Raw genomic sequence first — 25,238 nt, 5'->3', positions numbered from 1 at the left:
AACATGTGGCCATAATTTCTGTTGCTGTTAGAAACCTTCTCACCTGTTTTGTAATTTGCACTTTCAGCTCTTTCTTAATTTCATTGAAGATGGGGTTTCTATTTTCATTCTTTTGTTTTTGTTACTTTCAGGTGATTAAAGGAGAAAAAGGAGGCAGTGCTGACTTTAGGCTGCCATGTTCAAATAGGATGATCCTGCCATCCCATTTCTTTCATTACTTACTGCCTCCGTTTCCTCACCTTCCACTTCTGTGTAGTCAATTACTCTCCTGAAATTTCTCATTTGAAGATCATACTTTGTTCAAGCCAAATTCTTAACCTCTGCAACATTTGAGTACTGCTGGTCCCCCTCTTCAGTTTGAAACTCCCTTGTCCTTTGGCTCCATGGCATTGCACTAAGTGGATTCTTCTACTTCTCTGTCTAGATTTTTTTTTGGAGGGGGGGTGGTCCTGTTTTTGTTATTGTTGATTTGTTTTGGAACTCTGTCCCTAATTTTGAGTTTCTCTTAACTTCATCTCTTTCAGAGTCTTTTATTAAATATGAAAGGTAAACAACAAAGCTTTTTAAAAAAATTTATTGAAGTATAGTTGATTTACAATGTGTTAATTTCTACTGTACAGCAAAGTGATTCACTTATACATATATATATATACATATATATATATACATTCTTTTTCATATTCTTTTCCATTATGGTTTATCACAGGAGATTGAATATAATTCCCTGTGCTATACAGTAGGACCTTGTTGTTTATCCATTCTGTATATAATAGTTTGCATCTGCTAATCCCAAACTCCCAATCCATCCCTCTTCCAGGCTCCCTCCCCCTTAGCAACTGCCAAGTCTGTTCTCTATATCAGTGAGTCTGTTTCTATTTCATAGGTAAGTTCATTATAAATTCTGTATTAGAGCCCTTTTGATTTACAAAAATCTTCCACAACTCTGTGCCTAACCTGTTCATGTTCTTCATGGTATCTTTTGATGGAAGGAATTTCTGAATTTTAATGTGTTCAAATTACTCGAACATATCCTTCATGGCTAGTGATTTTTGTGTCTTGTTTAAGAATTCTTTCCCATCCCCAATGTTATGAAAATTTCTCTAGTAATATATTACATTAAAGCTTTGTTGTTTACCATTAATAAAGGAAATTGAAGATGATTCAAAGAAATGGAAAGATATCCCGTGCTCTTGGATTGGAAGGATTAACATTATTAAAATGGCCATACTACCTAAAGCAATCTACAGATTTAATGCAATCCCTATCAAATTACCCATGGCATTTTTCACAGAACTAGAACAATTAAAAGACCCAGAATTGCCAAAGCAATCCTGAGGAAAAAGAACAAAGCAGGAGGAATAACACTCCCAGGCTTCAGACAATACTACAAAGCTATAGTAATCCAAATAGCGTGGTATTAGCACAAAAACAGACATACAGATCAATGGGACAGAATAGAGAGCCCAGAAATAAACCCACATGCCTACGGTCAGTTAATCCTCGACAAAGGAAGCAAGAATATACAATAGGGAAAATACAGTCTCTTCAGCAAGCGGTGTTGGGAAAGTTGGACAGCCACATGCAAATCAATGAAGTTAGAATACACCCTCACACCATACACAAAAATAAACTCAAAATGGCTTAAAGACTTAAATATAAAACATAACACCATAAAACTCCTAGAAGAGAACACAGGCAAAACATTCAACATCATTCAGAGTTTATTCTATTATTGAATGACATTTGGATTATTTCATGGTTTTGGCTATTGCAAAGATTGCTGCTGTGAACATTCATATATATAAATGTGAACACACACACACACACACACATCCTGGTGCAAATGTGCCTGCATTTATAAAGGTTATATCAGAAAGGAATTTCTAGAAATAGAATTTCTAAGTCATAGGGTATTCATACTTTCAGCTTTAGTAGATACTGCTAAACTGTTTCCCAAAGAAAATGCATAAACTGTAGCTACCTGTTTTAAGTTGGATAAATGTCACAAACAATATTCAGCAAAAGAAGCAAGACCAAAAAAGTTATATCCGGTATGATTCCATTTATATAAAATTCATTAACAGGCAAAAATTAAACTGTATTGTCTAGGATGGATATATAAGTGGTAAATAAAGCAAGAAGATGGCAACCCAAAAGACAAGGTTGTGAGGACTCTGGGGGAAAGGCGAGGTTGTGATGGGGCAGTGATATACAGGTGTCTCCTGAGGTGCTGGCAGTGTTTTTTCTTGATTTGTGTTTTGTTACACTGGAGTTCATTTTATAATAATTTGTTAAAACATTTATGTTTTATGCATCTTTTCCTATACATGTTACATCACAATGAAAAGAGCTTTAAAAATGAAACCTGAGAATTGATTTGAATGGGTGCATTTAAAATACCCTTAGTCAATTTTATTTTTCCTACTTTTAGTTTAAATACAGTAGCGGGAAGATTAAAAGAGGCAAAATAACACTGGAAATAAAATGAATAACTTCTTTTAACCTAAATTCATATGTGTCTTTTTTTTTTTTTTTTTTTTTTTTTTTTTTTGCGGTACGCGGGCCTCTCACTGCCGCGGCCTCCCCCGCCGCGGAGCACAGGCTCCGGACGTGCAGGCCCAGCGGCCATGGCTCACGGGCCCAGCCGCTCCGCGGCACGCGGGATCCTCCCGGACCTGGGCACGAACCCGCGCCCCCCCCGCAGCGTCAGGCGGACTCCCAACCACTGCGTCACCAGGGAAGCCCCACATCTGTCTTTTTATAACGTTTGTCACCATGGTGCTCAATAAAGTAATAAAAATGCCATTTTAGCAAAAATATAAGTTTTTAAAGTAATTCTCATTTTTTTTTTCTGTGTTCCCTACTGTAGTTTAAAATTCTTTTTGGTTTGTCACATAATACCACTATAGAACAAAATCCGAAGTACTTTTCTTTGTTACATTTCCAGAATGGTGTCATCATCCTTAAGGACAGTAATGTGTCAGTATAACAAGAATATATACATTGGTTAGACTGTTTCTTATCATTAGCAGAAGAACTGCTTTGGAGATTTTCCCTGGATTCTGACAAGTTTATGAGGAAAATAAATATGAAAATACTTAACAGCTTCACATTTCTCTAAACTCTACTAAGAGTAATGTAATAGTAATGTCACAGGAGAAATGAAAATATACGATTTAAGTAACATTACAATTCTGAGCATATTCTTATATCCATAATAAATCTGCATATATTATTATTGTTTTTTAACTCCAGAAATAGATCTAGGTTTATTCTGTTTGGCATTCTTAGTGACATCTCTTGGCATTCTTGTATCTCATACAGAAAACCCCCGGAAGGGATAGCGGGGCCACTTTAAGTGAATATGAATGTTGGGAACGTCAGTGACATTTGTGTCTCTTCACTGTCCCTTCCAGTCGTGCTTTTGACTGTGGCCTGGCTACTGAAGAAACCAGGTTAGAGCTGTGGTTTTTGTGTAGGGAACAGATTCCTTGATCAGCAACACAGTCTCCTCAGTTCTTTTGTCCAAAATTGGGCCCATTTCCAGTGCTACCAGTCTGGCTTTCTAAAGCCATTTAACATTAATTCAGATACTGTGAGACCTAATTTAGGCAACAGCAGTGTGAATTTTATTCTCTCTAGTCCCTTTGATGTTGATGAAGGAATGAAACAGGAAAATATAGTTCCACCAGTGCTAATTAATTTTTTCTTCTGTGTGAATTTGGGTTAGAGACAAATGAGAGTAACTGTTTTTAGGGTTATTGGAATTCTTCATCACTGTTTCTTATCTTTCTCTTTTAACTATATAATTCTGTTTTATTTTAATGCAGGTACAGCCTGACTGTTTGGACTGGAAAAAACGATAGCTATTCCACTGAAGATTTACTTTTTATTAGAGGCCATTTTGACAAAAAAAGAGTTTTCTATGACATCTTGGAACCACAAAACCATGAATTTAAACAAGCCATTGGAATCAAAATTAATCTCTAAGATGAAAATTCTGCTAAATTATTTCATGTTTTGGTTTCATAATCCTTCTTTGCTTTGGTCTGAATTGGTTACCATATAAATTATGATGATTGATTTATGTTTCAGTTTATCCAATCAAAAAACACTTACTGAGTGCTTACTCTGTTAGGCTTATGTCCTTATAATACTGTACTTACCTAAAAGATTTGGAAAGAAGAGATTTCATTGGGCTAGTATAACAGTAATTTAGGAAGATGAATCTTTAAAACTCTTTATAAAAAAATTTTGGTATACTGAAGATAATTGAAAGAATCCATGTCGTACAGCTATTAAATCACATTTTGTTGGCACTAGCATTATACAGATTTCATAAAAATATGCCATCCTCTTTCCTTTTTCCTGCAGAACTAGTTATTCAGAGACTACAGAAGAGTAAGAGGCCTTTAAAAATGTTTTTAACTTTCACAGGGATGAGCAGCTTTCTTATAACAAGATCAAGTCTATTTACCGAAAACAATACGGATTAAATTAGATGTATCTAGAACTTCCATATTTTTGGGAGTATGCCGACAGCCGTATATGTTTTTTGTATTCTTTGCTTTGATAATAATATCTAGAGTAAGCAAAATACTATTGGAGAGCAGAATTTTAATCCTGGTAATATATCATTTGATTTTCAAGTTTCTCACCAACATCACCTTGGTTCAGGCCCTTGTTCTACTACTAGAATTTCAAAAACTTGTTCCTCATGACTTCATTCCTCATACTCTACTCAAAGATACCCTGAATATTTCTGCTGGAAAAAAAAAAACTTTTAAAAAACACCTCTTTCTTTATGCCAAATCAAAAATCTCTAGGGGATTCTTAAATTCAACTTTATTGAATTTTACTCTTTCAAGACCCTTCCTAATGTGGTCCCACTCTAAAAGTTAATTCAGGGTCCTCAACACAGTACTTTATTTCAAAAACAGCTACACCATCTGTAGTCTCCAGATCTTACTTTAACAGTTAATTTCAACTAATAGTTTTCACTAGTTGTGTCATACATAGTAGTTATGTCTCCTCAGCTAGATTATAAAGTCCTTTATGGTAAGAGAGCATTCTTAATTGTATTTACAGTGCCTGGCATAGTCCTGAGCAAGGTATTCAGAAAAACCTGTTGCTTCTTTGATTTATTGAAAAGTAATTTACCAATGAATGTCCTAAGATATGTAATTTATCTTTTATCAACCATTTTCTCCCAGTGAATAAAGTAGTGCGATGTAGAGAAAAGAACTTGGGTTTTGAATTCAGATAGACTTCCGTTACAACACCACCTCTGTCCCTTAATAGCCATAGATTTGGGGAAATATTTAACCTCATTGAGTCTTGATTTCTTCATCTATAAAATGGGGGAGGGGCGCAGAGGATGAGGATTCTCTTGTAGGGTTGTTGTGAAGGTTAAGGGAGATTCATGCAATGGAAGCTTGTAGCTCAACGCTCATCACATAGCAAGTGCTCAACAGATAGTTCCCTTCTTTTAGACTTATCATGTGATCCATTGTAGATAGATAGATAGCAGTAAGACATATAACATGAACATTGTATACATATAAATACTTCAAGAAAATGATCATATTTCCCCTTTAAGTTTTAGCTACAACAATGTGGTGCTATTTGTCAAATAACACCTAAAACTTCACTTTCTATGTGTTGGTTTTCTATGGTTGTTTGCCAACAACAAAAGATGCAATTTCATAATTATAAAATGTTAATAATTGCAACAAATAACTCTTAAAATTATAGTAAAAAGTAATGTTTACATTATAAATGTTCTAAAATGACCATGCTTTGCTTTTACAAAGAGAGTTGAATTTATAAATGAATTGCATTTTAATTAAGTTTGAAATCAAATTCGTTTGTCCCGAAGATTAACTTTACTACTTTATCCTTCATAATATTTTTTAAAGTATTAGTGTTAAGGCAAAATGCCTTTATATTGAGAAATTTATCAACTAAGTGTCATTTAGATTAAGATTTAAAGCTATATTTTAAAGTGTTCTCAGGAATAAAAATTACATAAGAGAATTATAAAATGTATTCTGTTGAAAAGTAAATTTTTTTTTTTTTTTTTTTTTTTTTTGCGGTACGTGGGCCTCTCACTGTTGTGGCCTCTCCCGTTGCGGAGCACAGGCTCCGGATGCACAGGCTCAGCGGCCATGGCTCACGGGCCCAGCTGCTCCGCGGCATGTGGGATCTTCCCGGACTGGGGCACGAACCCGCGTCCCCTGCATTGCAGGCGGGCTCTCAACCACTGCGCCACCAGGGAAGCCCGAAAAGTAAATTTTTTAAAAAATATTTTATTTATTTGTCTGCATCAGGTCTTAGTTACATTACGGCACACGGGATCTTCATTGCAGCATGCAGGATCTTTCGTTACGGTGCGTGGGCTCTGTTGCAGCATGCAGGCTTCTTTAGTTGTGGCGTGCAGGCTCCAGAGCACACAGGCTCAGTAGTTGTGGCAAACAGGCTCTCTAGTTGTGGCGCGTGGGCTCAGTAGTTGCAGTGCATGGGCTTAGTTGCCCCGTGGCATGTAGGATCTTAGTTCCCTGACCAGGGATCAAACCCATGCCCCCTGCATTGGAAGGCGGATTCTTAACCACTGGACCACCAGGGAAGTCCCAAAAAGTAAAATTTTAATGGATTTTGGTCCCTATGGAAAAAGGAAAACATTGATCCCTGCTTCACACCATATACAAAAAATAATTAATTAGAGTTGAATCTTAGGCCTAAAAGTGAAAGCTCTAAAACTATAAAGCATTTAGAAGAGAATAAAGGAGAATGTTTTCATGACTTTGGAATAGGCAATTATTTCTTTCCTTTTTTAAATTTCAGCTTTATTGAGATATAATTGACATATAAAATTGTAAGATATTATTAAATACTTGGGAAGAAGTTCACAGACAGAAAATAAGTAAATGTTTTAGTACCACCTATTTTTTTCTCTCCAGGTTCTTAGGTCTAATGTATTGATGTTAAAACCCCATAGCATCCAATTGCTGTTTCCCAAGCCTGCAGAGCAATCCTAGTCCTAGAAGATACTTTTGTACAACACCCAATTTTTCAAAAAATCAGAGCTTTTAAAGGTGCAGTAGCTTATGGCCCTGTAAGAGTGATGTGATTGCTAATCAACCAGATACATACTCATTTATCCAGCTGAAAACTTGCAAGTTATTCAGAACAGGTTGTTTATTTGCTTGTTTTTTGGAGCTAGGGTCTTGGATTTTTCCTTGTAATTAAAAAAAACTGGGCTTCCCTGGTGGCACAGTGGTTAAGAATCCTGCCAATGCAGGGGACATGGGTTCGATCCCTGGTCAGGGAACTAAGATCCTACATGCCACGGGGCAACTAAGCCCGTGCGTCACAACTACTGAGCCTGTGTGCCTGGAGCCCGTGCTCCGCAACGGGAGAGGCCACCGCAATGGGAGGCCCACGCACCGCAGCGAGGAGTAGCCCCCGCTCGCCTCAGCTAGCGGGAGCCCGCGCACAGCAACGGAGACCTAACGCAACCAAATAAATAAAATTACAAAACAAAAAACTAAATACCTAGTGACTATATAGAAAAATGCTCTATCCCTCATCTTGAAATTTAAGATGGGAGCCTACCTAATATGAGCTTACTATCTTACAATTATAAATTCATGGATCAATGCAAGGAAAATAGTTGTGTGTTAAAAAGAGAGATGAGAATTGCAGCGCTGAAGTACTTTTTAATCTAGAAAATGGGAGTATAATGAATTAGTGAAACCAAGAAGAGCTGATAAGCAGCTCTTGGAAGAAGTGGGGCGGGATCCAGGAGCTCTTGGCACCCCAGCAGCAGGAACTCAGGGTCTTTGTTCCAGTGTCCCCCATGAGTGTCACTCTTACTCTTCACTGTGATTGCTTCTCTCTCTCCTTCATACCTTTGGACTGCCATCCTTTGGTCCAGGGAACTTAATTTGTCCAGTCACTTGTGTCTTTCATGAGGGAGACATGTAACAGGACCTTAATTTGTACAGTCACTTGTGTCTTTCATGAGGGAGACACAAGTCTCCTCAGGGACCTTAATTTGTCCAGTCACTTGTGTCTTTGGTCCAGGGACCTTAATTTGTCCAGGGACCTTAATTTGTCCAGTCGCTTGTGTCTTTCATGAGGGAGACATGTAACAGAACTTCAGGGCTCAATAGGAACTCTGGGGGTGAGGGAAAGGGACATCTAATTAATGCCTGATAAGCTGAGGTTGTGCAAATAATTCAGAAATGATTCCTACCTCAAGGATCTTACCATCTAGTAGGGGGAGAGAGACTTGTTAACAGTAAGTTGGATATTTGCTGTAACTCCTGTGATGAAACTATATACCAGGTTGTGGTGAGAGACAGCAGTATTTTCTAATTGGGAGAGAATACTTAGGTTGTGTTAAGTAAGATTCACCAGGTAGAGCGAAGGGCCTTTCAGACAGAGGCATGTGAGCAAAGGAACTCTAAGTGGGAAAGAGCCTGATCTCACTTGTTCAAAAAAGTTTGTGGAGGCCCTGTATTTTGAAGCTGAACATTTAGGCAGGGACCAGATCCACTTTCCAAGCTAAGGAGTTTGTTCCTTTTCTCTCAGGCTGTGGGAATCATACCACCATTTTAAGCAGGGAAGCGTTACCAGTTTTGAGTGTTACAAAGGTGATTCCAGTGGCATGAGAAGGAGCCTTAGAATTCTTGAAATGAAAGGAGATGACGCCCTGAATTAAGGTGGCGGGAAGGCTCAAGAAATAGAGGAAAGGTTAAAAAGGAAGAGCTTGTAAGCGTTTGTAAACTATTTGAATGGGAAGTATGGGGGAGAAGGACGAGTCTAATATACATATTTTGGGCTTGGGTAACAGAGCGTCAGGTGGTGCTACTGACCCAAACAGGATAGAACAGAGGCCAGGTGTAGCGATATTTCTCAGTGATTTGTTGACATTGCTACTTTATACCAATTTGGAAAGAAAAATGAAAACCCCATCTTCCTGCCTCTGAACTCACCTCCCACTCTGACTTAAGAAAGGATGCTCTTTAATTCTATCAGTTTCTTAAAGAACTACAGCCCCCCGCCCCCGTAATTGCTACTTTACTACATTTTTTTTTTCCTTTGAGAGTACTATCTTTATTTTTTTATTTTTATTTTTTTACATCTTTATTGGGGTATAATTGCTTTACAATGGTGTGTTAGTTTCTGCTTTATAACAAAGTGAATCAGTTATACATATGTTCCCATATCTCTTCCCTCTTACATATTTTTAATTATGTCATAATTTTAAACAATGAAGGCTACCCACCCCCACTCCCTAGTCTAACCATCAGAGTAGACAGAAAACAGGCAGGCCTTGAAAGGGGCTCACCCAGCCTCCTGTCCTCTAGGGAGGCTCTTTGGTTTCTATGCTTCTGCTTGTGAAAGGGACCAGTCTGACTAAATCTGGCAGCTGAGTTCCAGGTTTGGTTGTTGCTAAAGAATCTTCATAAAGGCTGGTCATTGTCCCTTTCTTCTCTATCCCCTTCTTGGGGTCACATAATGTAGTAATAATTCAGAAAATTCAATTGAAATATTTGCTATGAGAGTCTGTTGCCACTTTGTGAATTCAAGAGCTAATCAAAAAATTCTGAATTAAAGTTGAAGGGCATGACCTCTTCACAGAGCCTGTTGAGCTCTGCCCCTAAGTCAAGGTTCCTATAAAGAGTCTTTCAAGACTTCCCCAGGGCTTTCTCCTGATATACATCCTCTGCTAGATTATAATTATTTTACGCGTTTGTATTTTCCCCTCAACTGTGCTGTTTTTGGGGGAAGAAATTACTCATTTTTATATGATACCTGGTCAGAATAGGCCTTTAACAAATGATGGATGGATGGATGACACAAAACCTTAATAATTCTCTTAGGCCAATTGTTCTTATAGTGTGGTCCACAAACCCCTCAGTTCCCCTGAGATGCTTTCATAAGATGGATGAGGTCAAAGCCACTTGTGAAATTGCCTATTTCACTGTGTTGACATTTGCAGTGATGGTGGAAAAAGGAATGTTGGGTTAAATTGTGGATGCCTTAGTATGAATCAAATTCATGGCATCAACTATCAATCATATTCTTCACTGCCCCACACACTAGAAACAAAACAAAAAAGACATAGGAATATCATCAATGATTCAGCAAAAATTATTAATTTTAGTAAATCTTGACCCGGAGTACACATCTTTTTAATATTTCATGTGACAGAATGTGAGTTAAGCATAGTACAATTCTGCTGTATACTGAAGTTCAGTGGCTGTATTAAAGAAAAGTCTTTGTTGCAAACTGAACTAGCCATTTTTTTCATGGAAAAAACATTTATACTTGAAAGAACAACTGACAGACCAGTTACTTAGTCTTGGGTATTTGGCAGATACTTTCTCAAAAATGAACAAAGCAAGCTTGTTGCTTGAAGGAAAACAAGTGACAGTATCTGCTGCCAATGATGAAACCTGAGTTTTTACATGAAAAATTAGAATTTGACTAAACTTGAACCCATCATTGTGAGCTTGACAATTCCCAATACTTAAAAGACTTTGATATCAGTGGTGATATTAATGAATACTATTTCTTTATGGTATATAGTGAAATGTGTCTACACTTGGAAGGTCTGCATAACTCAAGGAATCAATATTTTCCAAATGACTCATGCACAATATTATAAGGTCTTGTTTGGGTAAGGAATCCATTCAAAGTGTGAGACAGGGCAGTGAAATTTAGTGTAACAGAAAATGGAAGTTCCTTGGTGTGGTTTCAGATTCTACATTACAACTAACCTTCTAAGAAACTACCACTTACCAAGTTTGAGTATAGTATCAAGGAAGACTATCTACAATTATGTGAAAAACATATTAAGTTACTTCTTCCTTTTTCAACTGCATATCTGTGTGAAGCCATATTTTCTTCATATGCTTCAACTGAACATTACAACAGATTGAAGCAAAAACACAGAAGAGAATCCAGCTGTTTTCTATTAAGCCAAACATTGAAGAGATTTGCAAAAACATAAAACACTGCCACGCTTCTCACTAAATATATTTTGGAAAACGTAGTTATTTTTCATAAAATACTTATGCTAACATGTAATGGGTTTGTCACTTTAAAACAATATTTTAAAAATTTCTGTTTTAAATTTTAATGTAGTAAACATTGATACACATAACCTAGATTTTTAAAAAAAGCAAACAACAACAACAAAAACCCTTTGAGGTCCTGATTTTTAAGACTGTTAAGGACTTCTTTTTTTTTTTGGCTGTGCCGGGTCTTAGTTGCCGCACGCGGGATCTTTGTTGCAAGGATATTCATTGCAGCGTGTGGGATCTTTAGTTGCGGCATGCAGGATCTTTAGTTCCCTTACCAGAGATCGAACTCAAGCCCCCTGCATTGGGAGCGTGGAGTCTTAACCACTGTACCACCAGGGAAGCCCAAAGACTGTAAGGAGTTCTAAGACCAAAAAGTGTGAATGTCTCAAAATGTTTTAGGTGTTCAGCATATATGGATAAAAGGTTAATGCCATTTCTGCTTTAATCATTCTAGCATTGTTTAAGCTATAAAATGTGTGTAGTACATTTAAATATATTCTGCATCTCTATGTATTCAGTTGTTGAAAAAGTTTTATTAGTCCCTTTTTTTTTTAACATTTTTTCATCTTGGACGCACTGCACGGCTTGTGGGATCTTAGTTCCCTGACCAGGGATCGAACCCAGGCCCTCAGCAGTGAAAGCTCAGAGTCCTAACCACTGGACTGCCAGGGAATTCCCTATTAGTCTTTAAATTGAAAAAATATATATGCAGGTGGTTTTTAAAAATTCAAACAGTGGAAAAGTATATTTAAGTTGTTTTTGAGTTAAAAGGGATATATTAAATAAATGACCTATTTGGAACTTTGTAGGGGAAAGAGAATAATTATAACCATTGTCTCACCAATTTATCAAAGTTTTCTAGTTTTTCAAAATTCCTTATCCTCATATTTATGATGATAAGAAGCAACAAAAATTTGGAGTGCATACTATATGCCAGGCGTTGTTCTAAAGAGCCTATGTCGCATGCTATGGTCACTGATGAAGACACGGTCTCCTGATACTCTTCAAAGCTGAATCCTTAGGTGCCAAAGCTGCCCTATGAGTTGGTCATTGCATGAGCCATGCAGTCCTAGTTCTGATAATGATTATCTTATTTCTGGACCATATTTTCCATTTTGATCCAATTGATACTGCTTTCTTTAGGTACTGTCTTGGTCAGAAACATTTCGGATGCAATAATAGAATCCTACTCAAATTAACTCCAATAACTGAGGCTAGGGAGGAAGTTACCATAAGGAGACATATCCAGAAAATTTAGGGAAAAGCTGAACACCTAGACTGCAGGAAGGCTAAGAACTAAGACCACTGTCCTAGGCAAGAACTAAGACAGGGTCCTCAGCAGTGGGAGGTCATGGACTCCAGTGCTCCACAGAACAAATTTAGATTACTGAGACAAAGCCCCATTGGTTCATCCCAGTTTGTTCCTTTCAGTAACTTGTCCATCCTTGGTCCACTTTACTGTTGGGGAGGAAGGGAACCGGTGGGGTCATATGACACCTTAGGCTGTCCCTTCCAACAGCTGTGGGCAGAAATGTCAAGAATGTACCTGGTGGTGTACCCCCATCTCTTCATTCTTGAGAATTCTGAGGCATTGATGCTTCTGCCTGTGTGGGATTGTGATAACCTATATTTACCACTGGCTATGATAATAGAAGGGAGTCCCCAGTGAATTGGTCAAATTCCACCCATATTCCTTCTAGCTCCTATTTGTAGTACTGAGAATTATTTCAACGAACGTCATGACTCCTTTTTCTCTTATGAAGGAGCCTGGGATGACTAGATGGTTATCACAGTTTCCATTTCAGAAGACAGTGATAGAATCCCTTGGTGAAACTGTTCTTCCCTTGGATGTCAGATTCTTCATATTTATAGGACCCAAAGCTGCAGGGATAATATAGCAATTTTTTATTTTTTGGAAATGGAGAAGATCCTTTTTGAAATGTGTTAACTGACAATCAAAATTTAAACTTGTGCCACTAAAACTAACACTTAATAATTGTGAAAATAAAGCTAAGAAGTCATGTGGATGACTGAAATTCAAAAATGTAATTTCCAATGTGATACACCATATTAACAAATTGAAGGATAAAAACCATATGATAATATATGCAGAAAAATCTTTTGACAAAAATTCAACACCAATTTATGATAAAAACCCTCCAGAAAGTAGGCATCAAGGGAACTTACCTCAAAATAATAAAGGCCATACATGACAAACCCACAGCCAACATCATTCTCAATGGTGAAAAACTGAAACCATTTCCTCTAGGATCAGGAACAAGACAAGGCTGCCCACTCTCACCACTAGTATTCAACATAGTTTTGGAATTTATAGCCACAGCAATCAGAGAAGAAAAAGAAATAAAAGGAATCCAAATCAGAAAAGAAGAAGTAAAACTGTCACTGTTTGCAGATGACATGATACGATACATAGATAATCCTAAAGATGCTACCAGAAAACTACTAGAGCTAATCAATGAATCTGGTAAAGTAGCAGGATACAAAATTAATGCACAGAAATCTCTTGCATTCCTATACACTAATGATGAGAAATCTGAAAGAGAAATTAAGGAAACACTCCCATTTACCACTGCAACAAAAAGAATAAAATACCTAGGAATAAACCCACCTAAGGAGACAAAAGACCTGTATTCAGAAAACTGTAAGACACTGATGAAAGAAATTAAAGATGATACAAATAGATGGAGAGATATACCATGTTCTTGCATTGGAAGAATCAACATTGTGAAAATAACCATACTACCCAAAGCAATCTACAGATTTGGTGCAATCCCTATCGAACTACCAAGGGCATTGTTCACAGAACTAGAAAAAAAATTTTCACAATTTGTATGGCAACACAAAAGACCCCAATAGTCAAAGCAATCTTGAGAATGAAAAATGGAGCTGGAGGAATCAGGCTCCCTGACTTCAGACTATACTACAAAGCTACAGTAATCAAGACAGTATGGTACTGGCACAAAAACAGAAATATAGATCAATGGAACAGGATAGAAAGCCCAGAGATAAACCCACACACATATGGTCACCTTATCTTTGATAAAGGAGGCAAGAATATACAATGGAGAAAAGACAGCCTTTTCAATAAGTTGTACTGGGAAAACTGGACAGTGACATGTAAAAGATTGAAATTAGAACACTCCCTAACACCATACACAAAAATAAACTCAAACTGGATTAAAGACCTAAATGTAAGGCCAGACACTATAAAACTCTTAGAGGAAAACATAGGCAGAACACTCTATGACATAAATCACAGCAAGATCCTTGTTGACCCACCTCCTAGAGAAATGGAAATAAAACCAAAAATAAACAAATGGGACCTAGTGAAACTTAAAAGCTTTTGCACAGCAAAGGAAACCATAAACAAGACAAAAAAACAACCCTCAGAATGGGAGAAAATATTTGCAAATGAAGCAACGGACAAAGGATTAATCTCCAAAATATACAAGCATCTCATGCAGCTCAATATCAAAAAAACAACCCAATCCAAAAATGGGCAGAAGACCTGAATAGACGTTTCTCCAAAGAAGATATACAGATTGCCAACAAACACATGAAAGGATGCTCAACATCACTAATCATTAGAGAAATGCAAATCAAAACTACAATGAGGTATCATCTCACACCAGTCAGAATGGCCATCATCAACAAATCTACAAACAATAAATGTTGGAGAGAGTGTGGAGAAAAGGGAACCCTCTTGCACTGTTGGTAGGAATGTAAATTGATACAGCCACTATGGAGAACAGTATGGAAGTTCCTTAAAAATCTAAAAATAGAACTACCATATGACCTAGCAATCCCACTGCTGGGTATATACCCTGAGAAAACCATAATTCAAAAAGAGACATGTACCACAATGTTCATTGCAGCACTATTTACAATAGCCAGGACACGGAAGCAACCTAAGTGTCCACTGATGGATGGATAAAGAACATGTGGCACATATATACAATGGAATATTACTCAGCCATAAAAAGAAATGAAATTGAACTATTTGTAGTGAGGTGGATGGACCTAGAGTCTGTCATATGGAGTGAAGTTAAGTCAGAAAAACGAATACCGTATGCTAACATATATATGGAATCTAAAGAAAACAATTGGTTCTGATGAACCTAGGGACAGGACAGGAATAAAGACGCAGACATAGAAAATGGACTTGAGGACACAGGGAGGGAGAAGGGTAAGCTGGCACAAAGTGTGAGAGTAGCACTGACATATATACACTACCAAATAAAACAGATAGCTAGTGGGAAGCAGCTGCATATTACAGGGAGATCAGCTCGGTGCTTTGTGACCGCCTAGAGGGGTGGGATTGGGTGAGTGGGAGGGAGGTGCAAGAGGGAGGGGATATGGGGATATATGTATATGTATAGCTGATTCACTTTGTTATACAGCAGAAACTAACACAACATTGTAAAGCAATTACACTCCAATAAAGATGTTTAAAAAAATGTAATTTCAATCATTAGTTTTCAACTTGTCCCAATGAATCTAGAATTGTTAATAAGTAAAGCCTGTCTCAAACAACCTTCAAAATTGAAAAGACTTTAAAGATTATTCAATAAAAAGAATATCTTTTGTTAAATCTCTGATCAACATCTATCCTCAGCCTATTTCCAAAAGTGGTTCTTATCTTCCTAGGATAGACTTTTCCATAGAGGGACAGCTCTAGTAGGTAAGAGTTGAAATATTTCTGTAACTTCAAATTTCTGGTTCTAGTTTTTCTTAATCTGGAGGATTCAGACTAAGTCAGTCATCAGTCCTTTCAGTACTTAAGGTCAGCTGTCTAATCTCAATTGAGTCCCACAGGATGACTTTACAACTAGGCTCAAACAACCACAGCCCCTAAAATGTTCCTAGGATTGACACAAGACTAAAAATTCTTCCAAATATGGCCAACAAAGTTTTAATCCTATTAAATATTCTTTTCATGTTGGGATGAGAATAGCAACAAATGTTATTCTTTCTTAGTTTTCTATTTACTCAAAGTAACATACGTGGCACAATTTCTCTTCAGATTATGTTGAAATAGTTATCATTAGTATTTGAGGTAAGTAAAAATCACTGATACTCCAAATGGCATTTAAATCTTTATTGATACCATTTTGTTTATGAACTAATCTAGCTACATATTCTTCCAAACTGTACCCTTACAACATAAAGCCAAGAACTTTTCTCAATATTAAAACTTGCGAAATGGGTTAAGGTTACCTATAAACATCAGGTACAATTCTAAGTTCTGAATCAGAAAATACTTCTAGTGCAATTAATATTAATATTTTTCAAAACATTAAGTGGAAAACTTAGTTACTTTTTCAAATAAAAGCCACAAGAAATTAAATAATTACTATGTACCTAACAACTTGCTTATATCCAATTGTGAAGAAAAGCATAATGCCAGTTCCTAGGATCTCAAATTAATACACTCAGGTTTTGTACAGTTTGATTTATTCTTTGTTGTAAAACTGCTAGATTGAAATAAGGTCTCTCTATAAACACTATGCTTTGAAATCATATAGATAATATAGTCATTTTATAATATTTTATGGTTCTAACATGGTATTCATTTACTTTGTTAGAAGTTATTCACAGGTCCTAAATTCTAGATGATTGGAATGTCACACAAGGAAATTATCCTAATTATTCTAAATATATAAATGTCTAATAATTATATATCAGGAAAAAAGATATTGTTTAATATTGACCGAATATTTAATACATTTTGTAATTAAATTTCTACTGGCTTTCTTAATTTTAGCTAACCTAAAAAATCTAATAATCAATTTTTCTTTTTTACAACCAGAGCAAGCATTTAGTTTCTATTTGTGATAAATTCCAAACTTTTTTTTTTTTGGTTGTCTTTAAAAAGACAAGAACACTTTGATAATAAGAAAACGAGAGATGCTTTTTAAATTTTGTATTATCTTGTTATTGGGAACCTATGAATAAGCTTCAAAAAACAATAACAGGAATTAAAAGATATGGAGAAGGAAGAATTCCATAAAATAACATTAAAAAACAAAGCAAAGCAAAAAACAGCACACAAACACTTGGCACAGATTATTACTAGCTTATAAAACTCGGATCTGCCATTTTTGACACTTATTAAGCTGACAACACATATAGCTGCCTTGTCTACTATAATGGTTGACCTTTTAAAATGTTAATTAGGTTGTCACCTACCTGCAGTCAACATTTTTCAAGAATTAGTTCATTATTTCTTTGTAGCTTAGGCTTATTGATCATAGAACACTTTATAGCTGTTTATGTTTTCTTTTATGCTGTTGGCATCATGGAAAATTACAATCATGAAATGCTTTTTAAAAATTCATTTGAACACAATGTTTCCTAATAAAATATTTGGCAAATCTGAAATTTTTAAAGTTATCTCCAACATATGTGACCTTCTTTCTTTGCTTATTTTTGTTTAAATTAAAAACTTGGACCACATGAAAGTTGTTAAATATTGAAGGTTTTGAAAAAAAGTTTTAATTTTGTTTGAGAGAATTCCCTTAGCAAAAGCTATCTATTATTTGTATATCCACAGTGCCTAATATGATGATACACAGTACATTTTGATACCCCTATTATGGACTAACCACTTAAAAGATTTAAAAGGATGAACGTTTGAATTTTCTTCTCTAGTTCCATATTTCTCTGGTATAGACATGCGAACAAAATGTATTTTCTAGCAGTCTCTTAAAAATTAACTAATTGCTTAATTTGTTCTGTTTGCAATGATTGTCTCCTTAACAACATTTTTTTACTTTTGAATTCTTTGGGGAAAATAGGAACTGTTGGCATAAGCATTTTTTGACCACAAGAAAGAAGGCTGGAAGTCTTGTTGCTGACATTGATATCTGAGATGGGAGGGTGAGGATTCACATTTAAGGGTGGCAGAAATCCTGGTCTGGTTTGTGTAATGCTGTGATCTAAAGGGAAAGCTCCTGAGCCACGCCTTTCTAAAAGGGCATGATTTCTCCTGCTCAGGGGTCCTGGTGGGATATTCTCCAACAATTCTTTGGATCCTGACAACAAAGAAGAAGATGGTGAGAGGATCTTTTTCTTTCCTATAAGTGTTTTGCCATCATCTGAAGTTGCAGGGATGAGACCAGCTGAGAGCTGGGAATCAGAGCTATAGTGATTTGCTCCTGAGTTTCTTTTTTGAACTATACTTCTTAAGGTGGAAGTAAATATTGTCTGGTTAGAGTCTGGGTCCTGGTCAACTGGGATGTCAATGCATTGCTGATTTCCTTCTGAAAAAAATGATTGATAATTTATCTCCTCGTATGACATCTTTCTTGAGCTGGCCTGATCAAAGGCTCTTAACAAATGTGCAGTGTCTTTTATATCAATACTTTGGTGCCTAGTGATGAATCGCTTGGAAAGTGCCAGCCCATTGGTTTTGTAGGATAATTCTTCCGCTGGAGTAATATCCTGGAGCTCCTCTTGTAAGGAGGCCACTCTGTTCTGGTGCATTAATGAGGGGGGACTCTTGATCCAGTGTGGAGCCTGAGGTAGCTTGGGCCCGTTAGGGGCCATGCAAGGCTTCCTCAAGGGGGAGCTTGGGTCCCCCATATCATCACTGCTTCCTGTGGGTTCCAGATCTTTAAAGGCAAAAAGTGTCATTTCAGTTTCAGAAGAATGTGATAGTGGCAATGAGGCTGTTTTTAAGTCTATTTCTGAAGGAGTGGCACAGGTGGCTGGGGAATAACACTCATCCATATCCACAGGAGGCATATTTAAGTACTGTTTGGTAGTGTGCCTGCCAGAGGGCGATTTTGCTGTCGTTATGATAATGACCTCTTTCCCTTTTGCCTTGCAGGCACTAAGTAGGACTTTCAGGGTCTCTCTGTCTTCTGAATTTATAGCATAAACGAGGGCCGAGTAACTAGAGTGGTCTTGCAAGCTGAGGTCAGCCCCACTCTCTAGGAGCAAAGAAACAATTTCAGGACCAGCTTTTTCTAAGCAAGCATGCATCAAAGCAGTTTTCCCAGATTTGTCCTGTATGTTGGGATCAGCATTGTTTTCTAATAGGTATTTAACCACTTTGGCTTTACTGACACTCTGGTGATCAACATGTTTGGTCTTACAAGCAATCATTAAAGGTGTTTCCCCTCGGTCATTGCTCTCATTAATGTAGGCGCCGCCTTCCAGCAAGAGTCTTGTAAGGCGAAGCCGGCTCTGATGGACCGCTTTGATCAGGGAATTTCCATCACTGGAAATTTCTATACCTTCATCCATCTTCAAAAGTCAGAATCAATATCTGGTTAGCAAAGAAGATGAAGAACAAAAGATTAGCCTGAATCAATGTCCCAATTTATATTCATGTTGTTATTCACAATTAATTTCTGAAATATGTATAGATAAAGAAGACATAAATAACATTATGTTATTAATAAATATAGAGCAAAATTTGAAAAATTTAGAATAGTAACAACCTTTAGGGAAGTTTGAACTAAAATTTACTTTCCCCAAATCTTCATTGAATATTTATGACATAACACTAGCCTAGTACTTCTCTAAATCCCACATCAATTAAACAAAATCCACCTAGTTTCCACCTGTGAAAAATATTTTTTAAATAATAATAAAATGCAAATTTAAGCAAAAAAGCCAAAATTCTGTGTAACTGCAACTGAATCAACTAAAATAGAGCATGTTTATGATAACTTAATACAAAAACTTCTTAGTATTAATTACTTAAACATGCTTTTCAGTTAAATAATGCAATTAAGATCTAAGTTTTCAATTTGAGGGGCATTTCGATGTTTCTTTTAAAGGATGAAAAATATTTGGACTACAAGATGTTAAAATAACTGATATAATGTCTGGAATTCACACTGAGATAGGAATGGTGAGCATGAGATTATGCAGTTTTCTTGATTCCATTACTTAAATTGTACACTGACTAGGTTATGGGGTTAGCAACATACTATTGAGTTAAATTTTGACAGTTGCTCCAAAAAAGTTTTCTAGGCTAGAAACAAGTGAAGACATATAGACTTTAAAAACATTTTATTATCATTAAAACTGAAAATTATTTATGTTTATTTAAATAATTTAGATTCAGGATTTCCCTGGCGGTCCAATGGTTAGGGCTCTGTGCTCTCACTGCTGAGGGCCTGGGTTCAATCCCTGGTCGGGGAACTAATATCCCACAAGTCATGCGGCATGGCCAATAAATACATACATACATACATACATACATACATAAAAATTTAGATTTAAACTTATTCAACAGATAATTTCATTAGGTGATAAGAATTATGTCTTTATCGAGAGCCAAGGAAATGTTAGTCTTGTAACAGTCCTTAGAGCTGGGGAGAAAAATCAAATAAAAGTTTGTATAATATTTAAATCTATTTCATTGAATTGTGTAGCTTTGAGAAATCAAGAAGTATTATTTACTCTACTCATTTACTTTTAAAATAAAGAATATGGGATATGAATTTCTACTGTACAGTAGAATAAATAAGGGGTCCCCAATCCCTGGGCCACGGACCAGTACCAGTCTGTGCTGTGGCCTGTTAGGAAGCAGGTCGCACAGCAGGAGGTGCGTGGCAGGTAAGCAGGCGAAGCTTCATCTGTGTTTACAGCAGCTCCCCATCGCTCACATTACCGCCTGAGCTCCGCCTCCTGTCAGATGAGCGGTGGCTTTAGATTCTCATAGGAGTGTGAACCCTACTCTGAACTGCACATGCGAGGGATCTAGGCTGCGCACTCCTTATGAGAATCTAATGCCTGATGATCTGAGGTGGAGCTGAGGCAGTGATGTTAGTGCAGGGGAGTGGCTGCAAATACAGATTATCATTAGCAGAGAGGTTTGACTGCACAGAGACCATAATAAATCAATTGCTTGCAGACTCATATCAAAACCCCATCAGTGAGTGGCAAGTGACAAGCTGCATCTGGTGGCAGGCTTTATAGTGGCAAGTGAGTTGATGTACTTCAATTGTACAGCTGCATCCGGTGGCAGGCTTTAAGTCAGAATCTGATACTTATTTCAGTCCATGTGTGGCCCACCCATTATTTTATTTACCACTTCCATCTGCACCTCTTTCCCGCACTGCACACTTGTCTCAGTCACAGTTTTGGTAAGCCCGCAAGCTAACCCTAGCCGAAATGAGTAAAAACCAAACGTTGTTGGAGAGCTTCTTTGAAAAGGGGGAAAGACCCAGTGATGAGACAGCAGAAGACTCTAAGACTGCCCACAAAAAGAAAGCTGCATTTAAAAGAAAATAACAAGAGTCCTACTTAAATTACAGGTTCACTGCAACAGGTGATTCACATTCTTCAAGCCCTCTCTGTATAATATGTGGCGACAGGCTATCCAAGGAAGCCATGAAACCTTCAAAACTGCTTTGCCACATGGAGACCAAGCACCCTGCATTAAAAGACAAGCCTCTGGACTTTTTCAAAACAAAAAAACGTGAACACGAAAAACAGAAGCAATTATTGAAGGCCACCACTTCATCAAATTTGTCTGCACTGAAAGCATCATTCTTAGTGGTTAACGGCATTGCTAAAGCTAAGAAGCCCTTTACTACTAGTGAAGAGTTGATCCTGCCTGCTGCTAAGGACATGTGTCATGAACTTTTAGGAGAGGCTGCATGCAGTTCAAAAGGTGGCATGTGTTCCTCTTTCGGCTAGCACCATAACTAGACGAATTGATGAAATAGCAGAGGATACTGAGGCACAATTGTTAGGCTTAATGAGTCACCGTAGTACGCAATCCAGGTTGACAAGTCTATCGATGTTGAAACAAGGCAACAATGCTTGTTTTTGTGTGATATATTTTTCAGGAGGATGTGCATGATATGTTATGTGCACTTTTTTTTGCCAACCAACACCACAGCTGCAGAACTATTCAACTCTGTGAATGATTGCATATCATTTTGTGTTGGCATAGGCACAGACAGAGTGGCTGCCATGACTGGACGGCTTTCTGGTTTCACTACCCGGGTCAAAGAGGTTGCTTCTGAATGTGAGTCTATGCACTGTATCATCCATAGAGAAATGCCGGCTAGCCAAAAAATGTCACCTGAACTTAACAACATTTCGCAGGATGTGATTAAAATTATCAACCACATTAAAGTACATGCCCTTAACTCATGTCTGTTCGCACAGTTCTGTGAGGAGATGGACGCAGAGTACAGAAGTCTTTTCTTATACACAGAAGTGAGATGGCTTTCTAAAGGTAGATCACTGGCCAGAGTTTTTGAGTTATGAGAGCCGCTCCAGAGATTTCTGTTAGAAAAACAGTTACTACTGGCAGCACATTTCAGTGACACAGAATGGGTCGCAAAACTTGCTTACTTGGGCTTCCCTAGTGGCACAGTAGTTGGGAATCCGCCTTCCAGTGCAGGGGACACGGGTTCGAGCCCTGGTCCGGGAAGATCCCATATGCTGCAGAGCAACTAAGCCCGTGCACCACAACTACTGAGCCTGCTCTCTAGAGCCCGTGAGCCACAACTACTGAAGCCAGCATGCCTAGAGCCCATGCTCTAAAACAAAGAGAAGCCACCGTGATGAGAAGCCCACGCACCGCAACAAAGAGTAGCCCTCGCTCGCCGCAACTAGAGAAAGCCCATGCACAGCAACGAAGACCCAGCACAGCCAAAAAATAAATAAATAAATTTATTAAAAAAAAAAAACAAAAAAAAACTTGCTTACTTGTGTGACGTATTCAACCCGCTCAACGAACTCAATCTGTCACTTCAGGGGAGAATGACAACTGTGTTCAAGCTGGCAGATAAAGTAGCTACATTCAAAGCCAAACTGGAATTATGGGGGTGACGAGGGAATGTTGGGATTTTTGACATGTTTCAAACATTAGCAGAGATTTTGAAAGAGACTGAGCCAGGGCCTTCTTTCTCCCAGCTGGTGCATGATCACCCATCTCAGCTTTCAAAAGAGTTTGAGCATTACTTCCCAACCACAAAGACCCCAGAACTGGGAAGGAATGGATCCGTGACCCATACTGTGAATAAGCCAGGTGAATCAACTTTGTCCAAGCTACAAGAGGATCTACTGCTTGAGATCGCAAATGACGGTGGCCGTAAAAGTATGTTTGAAACAACTTCAAATCTCCATACGTTCTGGATTAAAGTCAAGGTGGAATATCCTGAGATTGCCACAAAAGCACTGAAAAGCCTGCTTCCGTTTCCAACATCCTATCTTTGTGAAGCAGGGTTTTCTGCAGTGACAGCGACCAAAACGAGATGACAGAGTAGACTGGACATAAGCAACACACCTCGGGTGTCACTGTCTCCCATCACCCCCAGATGGGACCATCTAGTTGCAGGAAAACAAGCTCAGGGCTCCCACTGATTCTGCATTATGGTGAGTTGTATAATTATTTCATTATATATTACAATGTAATAATAATAGAAATAAAGTGCACAATAAATGTAATGCACGTGAATTATCCTGAAACCATTCCCTGCCTACCAGGGTCCGTGGAAAAATTGTCTTCCATGAAACTGGTCCCTGGTGCCAAAAAGGTTGGGAACTGCTGGAATAGATAATAAATATAATGACTTCTTAAAGGAAAGAAGAGATAAAGAGAGCAGAAAGAAAGTGAAGAAAAAAGGGAAAGATAGACATGCACATAGAAATTAATTCAATTGTTAAACAGCTATCTATCAGCTCCTAATATGTGCTGGGCACTGAGCTACAAAGGTATAGGCCTTAGCCCTGAAGAGGTTACATGGCTGTTTGGAAGAGTTACTGTATAAGCAGCTGGTTATGAGTTAAAGTCATGAGGACACACAGACTTTAATGGTTTGAGGATGGAAGGGGCTTCACAGAGGCCAGCCATTTGAGCTAAACCTTGAAGACTGCGAAAGAGTTTGGCAGGCAGAAAAAGGAGGAAAGGAAAAGTAGAGAACACTCCTTGTGCAAAGACCTAGAGGCTTAAAATAGCACAGTTATTTATCATAAATCAGGCTCTACACCATACTACAACCAAACTTTAGGAAAATATTTTAGCAGATGATTGTACTTCGATGATGCGGCAGAACACGTACATCTAATTTTGTCCCTTCCTGAAACCCCCTAAAAGTAAAGATTAAAAAAAAAAAAAAAAGATAGCAGGAAAAGGAGAGAAGATGACAAACAACATTTTGGAAGCCGGAAAGCAGATGGGCCAGTGGTAACTGACTGAGCCAACCTGAAAAGGCTGTGCCTCGAGTCATTGGTGGCAGAGTTGAGAACTAAGCCCGTGTACACTACAGAATCCTCGAAAGAGGCGGCAGTAGGAGGCTCTATAACTAGGGGTGGAGAGTACAGCTAAATAAGGAGGGCTAGGAGAAAAGCTGTTAGAGAGGCAGTTGGATCCCTAGGTCTTGCTCCGGGAAGTGCCGTGGTCCTACCTTGGACCAGCAGAAGCAGCATTACCTGAAACTTGTTAAATATGCAAAAATCTCAGGCTCCATCCCAGATCTATTGAGTCAGAGCCTACAGTTCAACTAGATCCCCAGGTGATTTGCCTGCACACTGAAGTTTGAGAAGTGCTCCTCCACTCCAAGCCACTAGGAGGCAGAAGACTGCCCCTCTCCCACCTCAAAAGATGTCCAGTGGTTTATTCTCCAGAAATGGTGAAACAGAGAGTCTCTGGACTGAGAGACACTAGGCATGTTTGAGGACAAGAAAATAGGAGAATAAGTGATGGTATGTTTACTGACCACTGAGTGAAGGAACTCACAGCCTTCTACCCCAACTCAGCTCCAAGAATGATGGCAGCCATATCTTTATCCTTTAGAAGAAAACTGCTATACTCTTCTCTCAAGAATCTGACCTACTAAGGAGAAAATACCTAAGAGTACTGATCACAGGGATTCCCCAACATGCCACCCAGATCATCCCAGAGTGTGGCTTAAAGGTCACTCATGTGAAAAAGCTTCACATTAGGTTTTTAATCCAAGCCCTTTAATCATGAGCATGAAAACAAAATAGCCTCTTACATTAAAGACAGAGAGCAGAACAAATAGAAAAATCAACTTGGAGAAGACAGATATTAGTCCGAAAAATGAAAACTTCAAAAACTCATTATCCTCAAAGGGATAAGAAGATGTTGTAACCATGAAACAGGGATAAGAGTCTATTAAAAAG

At 37.8% G+C, this 25,238-nt stretch overlaps 2 protein-coding genes across 2 annotated transcripts in view; one reads left to right on the top strand and one right to left on the bottom strand.

Moving 5' to 3' along the window:
• The window catches only part of FAM151B (family with sequence similarity 151 member B), a gene marked incomplete at its 5' end in the record, with an annotated part of 32,113 nt that extends 28,036 nt beyond the window's left edge, over positions 1–4,077 (top strand). The window contains one exon of the mRNA XM_079704092.1: positions 3,837–4,077. Coding sequence (XP_079560218.1) covers positions 3,837–3,990 — 154 coding nt within the window. The 3' untranslated portion in view covers positions 3,991–4,077. The remainder of the gene's footprint in view (positions 1–3,836) is intronic.
• A 13,745-nt stretch (positions 4,078–17,822) lies between these two features.
• Positions 17,823–19,367, bottom strand: ANKRD34B (ankyrin repeat domain 34B; the record flags this gene model as incomplete). Its single annotated transcript, XM_079702832.1, has 1 exon — positions 17,823–19,367. One exon carries the CDS (start codon positions 19,365–19,367, stop codon positions 17,823–17,825), a length of 1,545 nt encoding a protein of 514 aa, XP_079558958.1.
• Positions 19,368–25,238: the final 5,871 nt, after the last annotated feature.

This window comes from Hyperoodon ampullatus (genome assembly GCF_949752795.1).
Source record: "Hyperoodon ampullatus genome assembly, chromosome: 4".
Lineage (NCBI taxonomy): Eukaryota > Metazoa > Chordata > Mammalia > Artiodactyla > Ziphiidae > Hyperoodon > Hyperoodon ampullatus.
Note: the sequence above shows the minus strand (reverse complement) of the source record. Positions and strands in the feature narration are given on the sequence as shown.